The 15,318-nt window shown below is 47.0% G+C and overlaps 1 protein-coding gene across 1 annotated transcript in view; it reads left to right on the top strand.

Annotated features, from left to right (window-relative positions):
• The window catches only part of FMNL2 (formin like 2), a 152,120-nt gene that overhangs the window by 114,998 nt on the left and 21,804 nt on the right, over positions 1-15,318 (top strand). The window contains exon 10 of the mRNA XM_059820186.1: positions 13,308-13,382. Coding sequence (XP_059676169.1) covers positions 13,308-13,382 — 75 coding nt within the window. The remainder of the gene's footprint in view (positions 1-13,307; positions 13,383-15,318) is intronic.

Here is a 15,318-nt window from a genome sequence, read left to right as displayed (position 1 = left end):
ACACAAGCCCTTGAAATGCAAAACTCCTGGTTTTACTCTTGAGTAGACATTTTATTTGTGAAGAAATTAGAAAATCAAGTCTCTGATGAAACACTGACTGCAGAAATGAATACAGGTATTCCACTAGGCTCAAGTGGGGCAAACCAGCGTCATTCATAGGTGTATACATCCAAGCGTATCACATGTTTGCCTACAGTGGTTAATGGGATTTGAGAACATTGTATGAAGGTTCAGAAGCACTAGTGTGGGAATCAAGCCCTAGAAAGGTGCTGTTGTAGTTTATTTTGAATATTGAATATATGCCTGGATTTTTTATCAGAGAAAAAAATGAATCTAGACTTACCAGCTCAAAAATTGTTAGACTTGATGAGTCCCAACTGGACTGTGTATAAACATGTAGCACGTTCTTCCTTAATGCCACGATTGCTATAAGTGGGTTAATGTAGATGATCAACAAGCTAAGTTATTAATTTTTTTTTACTTTCCGTGTTTTGGCAGTTATTTCTGCTGGAGAGATGCCAACCTCTGATTTACATTCCCTGTAAATATTTGCATGGCATAGACAAATAACTGTATTTCTGAGGTGCTCGTCATTAGCCAGAACAAAAGATTTGAAGTAATCTCCAGGGTGGGCCTGTTGTAGAAACCTCAGCTTTGCAAGAGCAGACCTGTCCTAGATGTGAGCTGTGTTGTGTGTGTAGAGCTACCTAAGGACGGAGGTAATGGGAGTGGCACGGCTGCTGGCGAGGCTTCCCGGCTGCGGAGTGAAAGTCGAGTTGGAAGTATTGCGCGACCATGGAGAAGGCCTTGCTTCTGGGTTACACCAGCGGAAGGGATGGTCAGAGTATGGAAGTAAGACAGTCTGCTTCCAGCTGGGGAAAGGTCTGCAGTCCTTCAGTGCAGGCACAGAAGTGGAACTGGAACTTGAAGTTTGGTTCTTTTTGTTTATTCATCTGTAGCCTTGGGCAAGCTGCCGGTATCTTTGTCTTTATTTGCACCTTTGTGAAATGAAGGAATCATGGAAGCAAATGCAGATGAGATTGTTATGAAGGAACAATTGGGTAATATGAGACAAGTGCTTTAAACAGGAAAAGCACTGTAAACATGCAAAGCACAATGTTGTTATTCCAGGCTTAAATTCTTCTGGCTTATTATTACTCTATTATAGAAGAAATATGACTCATTAGGGAGGACGGTGTGAGGGATTACTGGTAAGTTGGGCAAATGACTACAGCCGAAATACAGCTGGTCGGGACGGTCTATAAGGCCCATGAAACAGGCCCTTTGTATGTCATGGGGAAGGATGCGTAAGGTCCCATTTGCTTTCTTACCTTCCTGATGTCTTTAGTCAAGGTTTTGCTCCTTCATTTTCTTCCCAAGTGCTCTATCATCTCTCTTTTCTCCTGCTGACATTCAAAAATTCCTGTGTAACACATTCAAGTTTGCCTGCCATTATTTATTTATTCCATTCCTGTTTGTGTTTGATCAAGTCGTTTGCTATAGTGGAACTGTTGGATGCTGCAGGTGAAGCGAGTGTGCAAGGAGGGGATTTTAATGTCCTCAATTCTGCATTTAGCTGTTCTTCCCTTTATCCAGTTATGCTGCTTATTTCTTGCTCTGTGCTGTTGTTCTCCAGTGTCCTCCTGGGCAAGTTTTCAGTAATGGTTTCAAGTTTTCATGTTTATAACTGATTCAACTGGTACATTAAAAATCTCTGAGTTGCTGACATGTAAAGTACCCAGGGTTAGATTTCTAGCAGTGTACTTCCAATTTAAATTGCTGTAAGTTCAATAATATTTGTGTGGCTTCTGTAACTATGTGTTGCAGGGCTGCCACAGCTTCGCTGTGGTTCTTTCATCAGACACTGTGCGCATTATTTAGGACAGATTAGACTCGTCGAACTAGATCTCTGCCACTCTATCTCCTTGCCATAAAATAACTTCAAAAGAAATGTGAACTCCTGCCTAACACTCACCCTGTAATAAAGTCAGTAGGGAAAACAGGATATTTCAGACCAAATTCTGCTCTCATTTACATAAGGGTGAACATCAAATATTTCATTAGGCTTTGAGCTTTGCTCTGATGTAAATGAGAACAGAATTTGGTTCTCAGGGTCTGACTGAGCTGGAAAACCGCAGTTGATCTGCGTCTTGTCAAGAATTCTTTTTGAAAATGACTTGCCATTTGAAAATGATTTTACAGGCCAATCTTTTTCTGGCTGGGCTTAGGATGTTCAAATGGAGGTTGGTTTGTTTTGTTAAGCCGTCTCTTGAAAATTATTGTTGTCCCTTATTTCATCTGAAATCATTGATTCTTGCGCACAGGTTGTTTCTTTTTGCAGGGGAGTTGGCTCTGTGCATTACAGACATCGCCCAGTGCTTGCTTTTCAGTACAGGGTTAAGATCATGTTAAACAGGTCTCTTCTGAACGCAGAAACACGGGGTTCTTTCGAAGCCACCAAGAAGGTACAACAGACGAGGAGCTTGAGACAGAATTTAATAAAGCTGAACTCAACAGGAAAAAAAAATATGGAACCATTGTTACTGATGGGGAATGGAGACCAGGAGAGGGAAGGAGTAGGCTGGGATGGATGGAAGGAAAGGCAGTGTTTTATGCAAAGGCTTCACGCAGTCACGCTGGTGGTAGGAACCGCGAGCCCCCTGTTCCAGGCCGGTGAGTGGCAGAGCTGTTGAACCCATTTTTTTTTAATTTTGCTGAAAGACAGGAAGCAGTTACAATGAAGTCCTCGTCTGTATTGTACAGAATGAATCAGGAATTTTAAGGGAGACATCAGTATTAATTTCTCATCCGTCTTTGTATTTCTCCTTTGTGTTCCCTGTAATGTTGAAGGAGTTTGCATGTTGAGTACAAGCAGGGCATGATTTAGATCAGTCTCTTGTGGTGCACGTGTCTGCTTTCTGCAGCCTGCTCTACGTTTTGGGAACTATTCGGCATTGACAGAACGGCAACTTCCAGATCTCCGAGAGAGAAATGCCCCAAGTGTACACACACCTTCTGGGTTTGGTCATTCCTTCCAGGCCAGTGCAGATGTTGGGTGAGTCGTCCCCAGTTTCCAGCCTAAATTCAGCTCATCCATTTTCAGGAGGTCTCAATCTGGGCTAAACAGGAAAGAAAGTTCCAATTAAACTTCGAAGACCCTGTCCCTGCTTGTTCCTGAGCAAGGTGGATTTTTACACCATCCCATGTTTCTCTTTTCGAAGGTGGTACTTTCATAACTCTCATCGCTTTTGAAGTCCAGGTGCCGCTAGCCTCTACGTCAAGAAAAGCCTCAGCTGCTCGGCTGCTTGTACTTGCAGGACAGTCAGATCTTGGTTGTGAGGAGCCCCATTAGCCAGGAAGGCCCGTGGACGCTTTGGTTTGGCTGCAGCCGCTCTCGGTGTCATCACGCCTCAAACAGCTTCTGAAAGGTCCCGGAGCAGAAGAAGTGCGAGGAGGTTGGGGTGGTGCTGGAGGCTGCTGCTCGGCCCCGTCAGCGGGAGCAGGGCTTTGCCTTTGCCTACAGCAAGTGACTCCGGGTCTGCTCCAGCCACCCGCACGCTGTGGCTGGAAAACTTCCTTTTCCTGAGTGATGCTTGACTGAATTCTGCTGTATTTACGGGAAATAGTTTGGAGTTACTGTGCCACAGGTAATTCATGGGAATAGCAGGGGCGTTCGGCTATTCCCTTATCTTTCTGATACTTTCTGGCCTGTTGCCGGTTCTGTTGGCAGCCGCCTCTTATTCCCAGCACCTCGCTCCGAAGGCAAACGCTGCTGGAATGGGCTATCGCAGCGTTGGCTGGGTGAGCTATTCAGCACGGCCGCGACCCCTGCCTTTACCCGCTTGCCAGTGGGCTTCCTTAGCAGTGTTCCTGGCCCTTTGTGCTTGTTTCCATGGATTTGTGAGAACTGGCTACGCGGTTTTATCCAAGTTGCCTGGGATTTGTGTTGCAGGACGAGCAAATGCACTTCAGCAGAATGGCAGGGGAAGAAAAGAGAGCGGAGTTAGCTGCAAGACAGCTTTGGGGGGGCTCCGAGGGTCACAGTCCAGATGCTAAGAGCTTGTGCCCCATTTAAATTGAAGCAGGCTGAGTGCACTGTTGGAAAACAAGATGTATTTTCCTAATGCTTATTCAGAGTAGTTAAATCATTTTAATAGTGTCATTGCATGTGTGGGTATACAGAGAATTAAGCTGCTGTCTTTTACTGGCAACAATAAAACTTTGTTTTACTATTATTTCATTGCTTGCTCCCCTTACTGTTTCCTGGAAATGCTGTTTTGAATTCGCAAAGGCATGTTGTACTGGAGCTTGGGTGCATCGGTGTCCTGGTGAATCTGCCTGTGGCCATCAGAACAGACCTGGTGTGGAGACTGCGCTGCTTAAACCATGGCGTAACCACACGCCACTCACTCAGGACACAAAGTGAGCATCGTTCCAAAGCTGCCCTTGCTCTGTCGTTTCACTGACATCTCACCGTAATCAAAATGCTTTTGTTCGTTGCTGCCTTGTCAAGGAATGACGTTTTCGTGTTGATGAGGTTCTACAGATTGAGAATATCTTTTAATCATTGGTGCCCTTGACCGGATACTTCCAATATACTTGTATGCCTAGGGTGGATTGAGTAGGAAATGTTTTGCTGCAGTTGATACTGGTTGGAAGATGACGAAGGTTTTACAGAGCTGAGAAAAAGAATATGAGGATAACCAAGACTATTATTCTCATGTCAAGATTCTCATGGTGAGATAAAGGTGTCTTCAGCAGGTTGAAAACCCAAGCACTTTCCATCCGAGAGGGCAGCTGTCATTTGAGTCACCCGCACCCTGCCAGGTCTTGGTCCAGGAGGCGTGAAACAGCATGTGGGAAAATTCGGCTTTCCAAGTGTCTGGCGTTTTGAATTGGGGAAAAAATACATTTTAAACGTAGCGAAATATTCAACAGGAAGATTTCAAAGCATTGAAGTCCACTGCTGATGTGTGTGACCGGAACGACGAGCGGCTGATGGCTGGCTGTCCCTGTCTGCAGGGCAGGTGAGGAATCCCCGGCGGCTGGACCGCAGCGGCGTGCTGTCTGCCTCTGCAATCGCACGTGTCGGGCTCCGGCTCGCACCCTGGCAAAGCAATCCCTCGGGTACAAGAGCGGTTTTTAACTCAGGGTGCGTTTTTCTCTCTCTGTTCTGATCCGAGTGCCAAAACTCTGTGTTGCTTTGTATCCCTCTTGGATGCGCAGCTCGTAAAGGAGTTTCTGCCCTCCCGGCTGACCTGTGTTACGTGCGCCGTTTAACTGGGGCCAGCTCTTTCTTGGAGCCCCTTCCCAGGGAGCCTGAAGCGAGCATGGATGGGAACCTGATAACAATGTGCTGCCCTGACGGAGACTGTGGCTCGGGCTCCTCGGGCCAGCTCCGAGCTCTGCTCTGGGTTAGGTCTGCTTCACGGTAAAGTTTCTTATGGTTGTGCGTTCCTAGCAGAAGTTGCATAATGCTTTGCCCATTATATATCCATATTTATATACATAGATACATGTGTGTATATATATATACACACCTTTGAGTCTTGGATTAGTTTTAAGGAACTTTTGCTTACAGTCAGAGCCAGGGTCTCTCAGCTCATTTCTCTTTGATTGTAGAAAACATCACTGACAGAGCCTGGAGGCAAAGGTTTTAGTGCACCATATATCCCCAGAAATACCTGAATTAGCCTAATTGCATACAGGTCTCGGGCAGCGTCGCGCGGCGTCCCCGGGAAGCAGGCAGCGAGACCTCCCGTGGTACCACCGCCCGAAATAAACTGCTTCCCCAGCTCAGAGACTGCACATTTGGTCGCAGGCTATCGCAGCATTACCAAACCTAAATGAGGATTCCTCAGAGCTAAGGCTTAGAAATAATGTGGACAGGCGAATTGTGAGCAAGGTTATGAAATCTGGTGAGAACACCCAGAAACAGAATTAACAGAAAAGTTCTAATTCAACAGAATTAAAGCTCGTCGAGGCTGTGAGTGCAGAAAGGTGTTTTCCAACCCGCTTACAGCCTTGCTTCAAAATTAAAATTTTTGCGGCTTTTCTAGTTAGCTTTTTTATTTACACGGTTTACATGTTTTTCATTTACTGAAAGCGTAGTAGCCAATAAACAGCTTCGGTGAGTTTACAGATAAGTTGAAAAACATCACAACCCAATAGCACTGATGTGATTGCATAATGAAAACAGTTACAAAGCCGTTGTGGGGTTTTTTGCAAATATTAATTTTCTCAGCTTTAATGAAGGTCTGAAAATGACAGTTTTTGACTATACTTCACAGCACTCTGAACTAACATTTTAAGGAGCACAATCTTAGATCCTTATGCAGCTTTTCGTTAATCTCCATTTTAAACAGAGCATAATTTACTGCAATAACAACTAAATATTTCTGGGAAAAGACCAGAGGACTCTACCACTCTCTCATTTTTTTTTTTTTTTTTTTAATAAGCACAATAGTAGTTTTAAAATGGATCCAAACCGAGGAGGCAAAAGAATTGACTGGGATCTGTAGTGAGACAGAAAGCCAGCCAGAAATAATCCTGCCTCTCTGCAGGGAACAATTCCTGAATTTGGCTCTAATCCAGCAAAGCAGTTAAACTGATTATTACACAAGCATATACCAAAATAACTGAATTCGGAAAGGTGAGTGTGTGCTTGTGTGCTTCTCCGAATGGGAAACAATTTTAGTATGTAAAAATAAAAACCAGAATTGAAGTACTTTTCCTAAGATGAACCGTACCTTTCAAGAAACCACCTTGTTTTGCTCCAAGACAAGAAGAAATGCCAAAAAATAAATGGGAATTCAGATAATCCAGAAAACTTTAGGGAAGCTCATCGTCTGGTGGTTATTCCAGCATCTGAACTTCCCCACGTGCTGGGGGGAGAAGAGCTGGCCTGACTCGTTGGAGACCAGGGGACGAGAGCGGAGCGGGGTCTGGCATGCCGGCGCTCCCTCTTGTTTTAACATCAATTTAATTGACGTATGTGTTCGCTGCTCTGAAATACCTGACAGGTGGGAAGGATTGCGATCCCCTCTCGCATCGCCTGGCTACGACTGTTACTGCCCAGCTTACGGAGGCCGGGTCCGTCTGAACCGCTGGGCAGCGAGCTGAAAGGCGGGGGCACGGCAAACGAACCTCATCGGTTTTCAGTCCGGCGAAGTGAGACAATATTGTTCAGCCCTCAGTTTTCACAATGCTTGATTCAGAGTCAGATTTCTCTATTTGAATAATGAATGGCAGCGCTGAAAACAGCGGTTCTGAATTATTCTTACAGGCCATTATAATAACTCAGTGCTAGGAGGAGCTGCGAGTGCTGGAAAATGTAAATACCTTTGTTGACTTTTGCACTGCAGTAGTATTTGGAGAGTGCCTTAACCCTGCTGGTAGAGAAGTAAAAGGTATTTTAACCTAGTAAGTATTAAATAACTGTTTACTTAACCAGTAACTTATGGGAAAACTGATTTTTTGTTCTTCAGCAAACTGCAAAAATGTCAGCATGATCAGTGCAAACAAAGTGTTCCTGTGGAGTGCTGCTTGCCGGTGGTGGGATCTGCTGATCACAGTGGGCTGTTGTGGGGGAGAGAAAGCCAGCATTGTGCCGCCGGACAAAGGAGCACAGACAGGAGAAAAGGTTCACAAAGGGTCCCGTGAATTTTGGGGTTGCATATACATCAGGCTATTTATAACACCCCATCCAGTATGGGCTGCGTTCATCTACACGGTGTGTATTTGCCGTGAGACTGTGCTACCGCTTCTCGCTCTTAGAGAACTCAAAAGGTCATTGAAGGAGGAGGGAGCAGCTTAAAACAGCCTTTGGGCAACACATGGCAGATGCTCATTTTAAACGTTCGCCCTGACAGAAAATGTCCTACATTGCAGAGCCTTTGCTAAGGTTTGGGTATTTTAGATTTGGTCCTTCAGAGGATTGTTTTCCCTGCCTTGAGGTCTCTGTTAGCTGCCTTTGTCGTGCCAGACCACATTGACCTCAGGTGTAAATGCAGCCAAAACAATTTCATTTTCTGCATGGAGTTTGGGACCACCAGATGTTACCTGCTTCCTGGCACGGGGGCATTTTGTGAGTAGGTGAGCTTACTAACGTCTTTTCTACGAACATATGTCGCTAGCTCAGAGCTGTCATTCTCTCTCCCGCCCTTTGCTGACCGAGCGACGCTCGCATCGAGGCAGTTGCAGTAGGCAGTTTCTGTGCCTGGATGGGGCACTGCATCTCAGGCTTAGGAGCATCAGTCCTCCAGATGTGGAGGAGATAGCAGTCTGGCAGCTGTGTCTCGTAGTGTGCGTTCTGTACCGTTGGCCAACAGGCTGCAGCTCCAAAGCCTGAAATACTGCCTGTGTTCGCTGCCATCTCCACATGGAACACGCTATATTTGCTTGTGGTGAGGTTTAGTTACGAGCTCCATTCTCGGACATAATGAGGTGGTGCTGCCTGTCGTTAGATAACTGTCTGAGGCAGGAGGACGATGGATGTGCTTCGATCAGCCTGGACTTTCACTTTCTGACACTGCACGTGAAAACACCGGTTTTTCCAAAATACTCTTGTTGTCTTTTGCTTTCTGCTCAGGGTGCCTTTCTGGAGCACCTTACAGTAATCCGGCCACGTGAGCGGGAGCAACGCCATAGTTGAACTTTGCTCTTGGGTGGTCTGGATGTGAACTGTATGACCTGAGAGCGTTGCCAGGTGGATATGGATATAATCATCACTAAATGTTTCATAACGGATCCTTTTGCTTCCTTATAGGATTGTATTGTACCTTGGTAATAGATCTGTGATGGGTTTACTTCTTTAGCACCCAAAGCCTTTCCAGAGAAAGGACCCTTCGTGGGTGGTTTTCCATAAAGCCACGTTGTTCTTGTAGAATGGCGTGGGCTTAATGCAACCTAAAAAGTTTTTTTTCACAGCCTAAGTAGAGACAGAGGTTTTTTTATAGCTGTGGTAACCCGTTTAATCTTGCTTCTTACACAGAATAATGCTAATAAAAGAAAGATCAGCCTTTCTTAGTCCCAGCCATACTTTCAAATGACAGACCTCGGAAATTTATTCAAATATAAATGGCAACATATGGTTTTATGCGGTGGGATTTGATTTCAGCATTCGTCTTGGATTTGGGCCAATCTTCAGGCTGTAGGCTTCATCTACAGTTTCACTCTCTTTAATCTACCAGGATAAATTATATCATTTCATGAAAGTCAGCTCACTGTCTCTTGAAACGCACATGTTCCCAGCACTGACTCGTCTGATGAGAGTGTGAAATATCTGCGAGCAGCCACCGAAAGCCACAGGTTGTTGTTGCTTTTCCTCTTGCTATCAGCTGCTGTATCCAGCCAGCCAGGGCTGCTGCCAGCCCGGGGTCGGCAATTCTCTGCCGGGGCTCTATCACTTTGGGTTGTTCCTTTATTTAATTAGTCAGCCATAAATGGCTTGTAGTTGTTTATGTCAGCTTTTCTCATGCATGTGGAACGGTTTACATTGGATTTCCCAGAAATCAGTCCTTCTGGCTTTATTGTTGAGTGATCGTGTGCACCATTGTTATGTTTGTTTCCACAATACATGATTTTGTTTACATCAGCTCCATTTTTTCTGAAGTGGGTACGAGAGAGATGAGATTGTTTAGAGCTCGAAGTTGAGATGAACCTACTTTTTTTCTTTTGTTATGTTGACTCTTAACTGTTTTGTGGGGAGGGGAGAGTACGGAGAGCGCTGGAAGAATTTGCAGTTGGTTGAACTGAAATACCATCCCATTTACTATAGTAGGAAAAAAATGGCTTGGGATAATAACGTGGGGACGAGTGCATCTAAGCAGCCTGTAGTGCAAGTGAAGGAGAGGGTTCCCTGGGTTTGCTTTGAGCAGGAGTTGGATCAGGCCCAGCGTACGCCTCCAAAATCAAATTATATTGGTGGGCAGCTGCTGCCTTTGATCCTTACAGTGCCAGTAGGTTCCTGAAACTCGGCCAGGTTCTGGTTTTCTCTTTGGCTCTTCCTGACGTAGGCCGGCCTTCTCGCAGCGTTTCGTCTCTTTTCCTCCTGAAAAGGGTGGGTTGCTCCTGCATGGAAGCGTGTGCATCCCGGGAGATGCCACGGCAGAGCTGTACGCCCGCAGGCTGCACCCTGCCAGGAGTGCGTTTGGCGAGCCCTCGCTAAGAAGGTGCCCGGTGGGGCATCCGTGATGAGTGCCCCGAGCAGGTCATATTGCTGCATGTTCAATGAACTTGAGCTTCTTCATGACGGAACAATTCCTGGTCCTGCACGCGGAGAGCGGGGGAGCCGGGCGGGATGCCGGCAGGCGCTGGCGCTGTCGTCTGCTGCGGAGGTGCTCTGGTCCCCGCCGGAGCGCGCTCATCCCACCTCTCGCTTCTAAATGCACGCTTGTGAAACTGGGGTAGTCATGCCAAAACGCTCGCGATGATCTCCCTGTTTTCTGAAGGGTGCTCTTGGCCATTTTGGACTTGAGTTTGGCCGTTTGGTGGCTCTGCGGAGCCTGAGGCTCTTCACCAGTGACGCCAGCTCTCCAGCCACCCGCTGCGGAGCACAGCACGCTGGGAGGCTGGGGCAGGGGCTCGCTCGCTTCCCCTCCGTTTGCGTTGGAGCTGCTCACATCAGCAATGCGTATGTGGTGTTTGGGTTTCGATCTCCCAGCAAGGCGATTCCTGACGCTGTAGGGAGGCTTTGTGAGGCTTACTCCTGAAGAAGACCCCCAGATTAGGCTGAAGACTTACAACCTGAAGCTGAATGGCAGTGGCTTTCCAAACTCACCCGTCCTTTCCATGTCCCAGGGACCCCATCTCTGCTAAGCAGAGACACCGGTCACGCGTGCTTTGCCCCTTGCACAACTGCGGGCCAGGCAATGCCAAGGAGACTTGTTCCATCCAAGGGTGGGTCTGTCTTGGCTCTGTTTTACTCTATCTTAGACCTTAATGTCTGTTTTATGGGCCTAGTGGAGCAGCCCACATAAAGGCATTTAATACTTCAAAACCACTTTCATGGCATAGGCTGTAGAGAGAGCCAAGTCCTTGGGGTTTAAGATCATGATAATTTGCTTGACCAACAAGTGTAATCTGTTTTTCATGAGGGCGCGTGCTTTGTTGTTTAAGTGTGTTTATTCTACCTTAAGTGTGTTTATTCTACCTTGTGAGTCTTTAAGGAAGCATTTAAATGCAGCTTTAGCAAGTGTTTGTGTGCGAGTCCAGCGCCCTGCGAGCGGGGGTTGCTGAGCCTGCACGGAGCCCATTAGTGGCAACTTGTGGGATTGTGGCCATGGATATTGATGGTAATGTTATCACATAGTTCGTCATAACCAGTGTCCCTGTCCTCTCGCAGAGATCCAGTGGCAGAATTCCCATTGACGTCAGGTACTGACCACAAATATCTGAATAATAACCCAGTTGTGGCAATTCTGCTTAGGAATGGCAGAAGTTGTATCACATACACCACAAGTATGTTTTATTCAGTCATAACAGACAGCAGAAAGCGTGGCGAGAGGTCACCCAGCAGGCCGCTACTCACAGTGCTTTGCAGAGCTCCTGATCAGCTCAGTTTAGGTCCCACTAAACTCTACGTGACTTCAGTGAGGTCTGCTCGGTGCCTTGGTCTTTGTGTAGGTACGTGCTATAAGATAGACACAGCTGGAAAGAGGCAGCTGATACGGCAGTAGTAATAATAACACATATTTTGTGAAGAACTTGGGGTTTGGGCATGTCTAGAAACCCCAGTTGGGGATTTGGTCTCCTTGTGGGAGACACAAACATAGAAATACGTACAAAGAACCGGCCCCTGCCCCAGAGAGGTTAGTTTCTGAAGAAGTAGCCGGTGCTCCCGCCAATCCTTAATTACGATTCATTGGCTAATTTCACATAATTACTGTGCCATGAGCTGGCTGCTAAGGGAAACGGCAGCTGATGTCTCAGAGGGGTGTGCTGCTTTGGAAGCTGGCGGACCCTGACCGGACAGCCTGGGTTGGAGGTCCCACTGCTCCCCCCTGCTCCTGATCAGTAGCACCCAGCGCTCCCGGGACATTTGGGTAAAACCTGGTTAAGGAAGGAAGGAGCCTCTTGGGCTCACCGAGGGTTTTGTTGCTCAGCAGAAGGGAGGTTTCAGTCCTCCAGATGACCGCACTCTGCTTTTCAGGACCTTTAAGAGCAAAACGGCTTCTTTCAGAGCTTCTCCTGTCCCTCCGCAAGCAGCCAGCGTCTGAGGAGGGGGAAGCTGGGAACAGCATTTAACACTGTTCAGGCATGGATGTGCCTACCCAGGCACTTACCGCTTTGTTCAGAAGAGCATGCCTGTGCTCTTCCTGCAGTCACTGCTCAGTCCGACGCCAAAATCCAGCAAGCGAGAAGTCAGTTCACGGTGCAGGGTATGAGGAAGCTCTCCGTGAATTTGGGAACGTGTGCGACACTTTGCACTGTCCCCATCACCTCCTGTCTGAGTGTGCTGGGATGGTCGGGCTCGCTGGGACGGCTGTGTGCGGGGCAGCTGCCGTGCGCCGGCTCCTACCCCTACGGCTTTGGTGTTCGGTGTAGTCCGTTCGTGTGGGGATAGAAAAGATACCCCGAACGATGGACCACAGAGGGAGGACTTGCAGCTGCTGAGTAGGGAGGATGGGGAAATGGGGGCACCTCCCGGTGCTCCCCTCTGCTCCTTTTTGCTTTCTAACTTATTTAATACTTTGTGACATTGGTGTGGATTACTCTAGATGGTTTGTGTGCTGAGAAAAGTAGAACTGAGCCGGAGAAGCTGCTGGGAAGTAATAAGATTTAAACAATATCCTGAGACCTGCTTTATCTTAGATCTTATTTTCCCCTCAAGTTGCTTGTGTTTCCTGCCAACACCCCTGCATTACGGCTCTGCAATTCTGACCAGCTGATAGTTACGCTGATGTATTTCACTCCTCGTTTAGCCGGTGATAATTTTCTTTTTTTCCTCCCTGTAATTTGGTCGTCTTCCTAATTACATTATATTACAGTGGAAAGCCAGTTCTGAACTGTGAGAAAGGCCACGTCTTTCTGTGGCGTAGCCTGGTGCAGCTCCGTTGCTTACGTTCGTACCATCAGTGGGTACGATTCAATTTTTAGAGGGGAAAAGAGATACAAAGAGTTATGTTATAATTGTACCTGACCCCTTAGACTTGCAGTGCAGGTGTTCACATACGATTATTCAGCTGGAGTTGGCATGAAGAAGAATATTTTTAACAAGAGCAAGCAGAATAAGGTGCTTTTCAAATGTTTTTAATCCTCTCTTCTGCAAGCTGTAGTTTAACAAGCACACGGTGATTCTTTTGTAGGTGTGTGGAGAGAAACAGCGCTTTGAGAAGCTGATGGAGCACTTCCGAAATGAAGACAACAATATAGACTTTATGGTGAGTGCTATTTATCATCAGCGAACTTTGGTTTCAGTGTTTGCTGTGTCTGGTCCTGCTGTCGTAGGCGGAGACGTATCTGCCTTCTGATCCTTGGCCTAAAATTACGGCAATACAATTGCTTTATATTCCAAACTACATAACGTGCATTTCATTTTTAGCTTCTGTTCAGTTCAGTTATCTTCAAGAAATGCCTTGTACCATAGTGAAGGTAAGAGGAAAGCGGCCTTTTGGTCGTGTGTGCTATTTCACGGCAGCAAAGCAGCAGCTTCTGCAATATCAAGATGCATATTCTGTCCGTGTGCCAACACCCTCAGAGTCACAGACAGGGAAGCGTGGGAGAGACTCGCTGCAGCTGCTGTCTGTCCTTATCTGCTGACAAATATAGCAGTAGTTTGCACCACTTTTGGTTCCTCAATGTACATATGCATGATCATTCACCAAATCCACTTCCCCTGGAGCACAAGAGAGAAGGGCGAGAGAGGAAGCTCTGGCTGGCACCCACAAACACCAGCGCCAGCTTGCACGTTGGCAGCACGTGAAAGGCAGAGGTCGTGACAGTAAGGATGAGCTACCTGGTTACGTGTCTGATATCAAAACCACTTCTGCATCCATTTCTTTAAAGTCTATGGCAAGCGAGTGCTTGTGTTGAAAGTATGAGAAATTTAAGTTCTGTTTTTAATTAGAAAACGGATGCCGGCACGGTCAGTGCAGTCTCCCTTGCAGCACTCATGCCCAGTGCCTCGGATCTGACGTGATCCTGTTTTGAGGTGAGGGCGGGAGGGCTTCCCACCCGCTCACACTGGCCCGTCTGCTGAGGCCTCTGTTAAGCACCTGTGACACTTTATACTGTTTTAGTGCTGAGCTTTGTGTTAAAGATGTCTTTCTACCAGGAATTAGGTGTTAAAGCACCCAGTGCGGTGTTTTCTACAGACTTCGAACACGCTGGTATCAGTGGCTTGCAGCCCTGATGCCAGGGCAGGCTCGCAGCCTTGAGGGGACAGCAGAATAAAAAGGAGGTGGTGTGAGTGAGATAGGATGGCCTCTTTCTTGTATTGAAAAAGAAAAAAAAAGTTATAGTGATCCTTGCAATTTTACTCAAGTTAGCAAGCTGCTCTCAGTAACTCTCTGACGTGTTACAGTTGGTTTTGTTCCTTATTGCTGCAGTCCTGCTAAGGACATGTTGGTAGTCACAGTATACCTTAAGTATTCTCAGATGTACATACAGTTTAGTCTGTAATTGAACAGGAAGACTTGTCAGTCCTCAAGACCTAACTCTTAGTCGTCTTTCCCGTGCTCACAGGGAAGAGTAGCTGTATTTGGGGAGTGGGAGAGTAGCACAGCTCAGTGCAGTCTGGAAGCAAGACGGTGGCAGCAGCTGGCAGCCAGCCACCTTACTGTGAGCTGTGGGGTTTGTCCACTGTTTTTTAAAAAAAAATCATTCCTCATCTTTATTTAAGGTATGAAATGGTGTCTTGTAAGGATATAATAGGGAATATGCACGTGAGCGAGTGTCCGTGCAAGGCCGGTGAGCTGTGAATATTCAGCATGCATCTGGATGGCCTGTAAGAAAATTCCCTGGTCCTCTCAGGCCATAGGTTGAAGGTAGTGCTGAAATTTGCTTGAAAAAGGATGAATAAATTTTTTTCAGGACTTGCCCAAATACTAATAAAATCTGCATCATTGGGCGGCTTCCACCAACTATGGGCTTGACTATATGACAAGCCTCAAGCTAGAAGGGAGAGCTCATGACAAACGATTTGGCAGATCCGCTCGTTCTTGTCACCATCTGGCCCTAACGAGCTCCGCATGCTGCTGCGAGCGCTAGCCGAGGAGCGCGCTTCAGGGGGCGAGGGGGAGCGCCGCGGGCCCCTGCCCGCCAGCTCGCTGCGGTACCGGCGCTGCGGGAGCCTGCGGGTTGCACCAGGGTGTGCCC

The sequence above is a fragment of the Gavia stellata genome, chromosome 8 (assembly GCF_030936135.1).
Source record: "Gavia stellata isolate bGavSte3 chromosome 8, bGavSte3.hap2, whole genome shotgun sequence".
NCBI classification, from domain to species: domain Eukaryota; kingdom Metazoa; phylum Chordata; class Aves; order Gaviiformes; family Gaviidae; genus Gavia; species Gavia stellata.
This window is presented reverse-complemented; position numbering and strand designations above follow the sequence as displayed.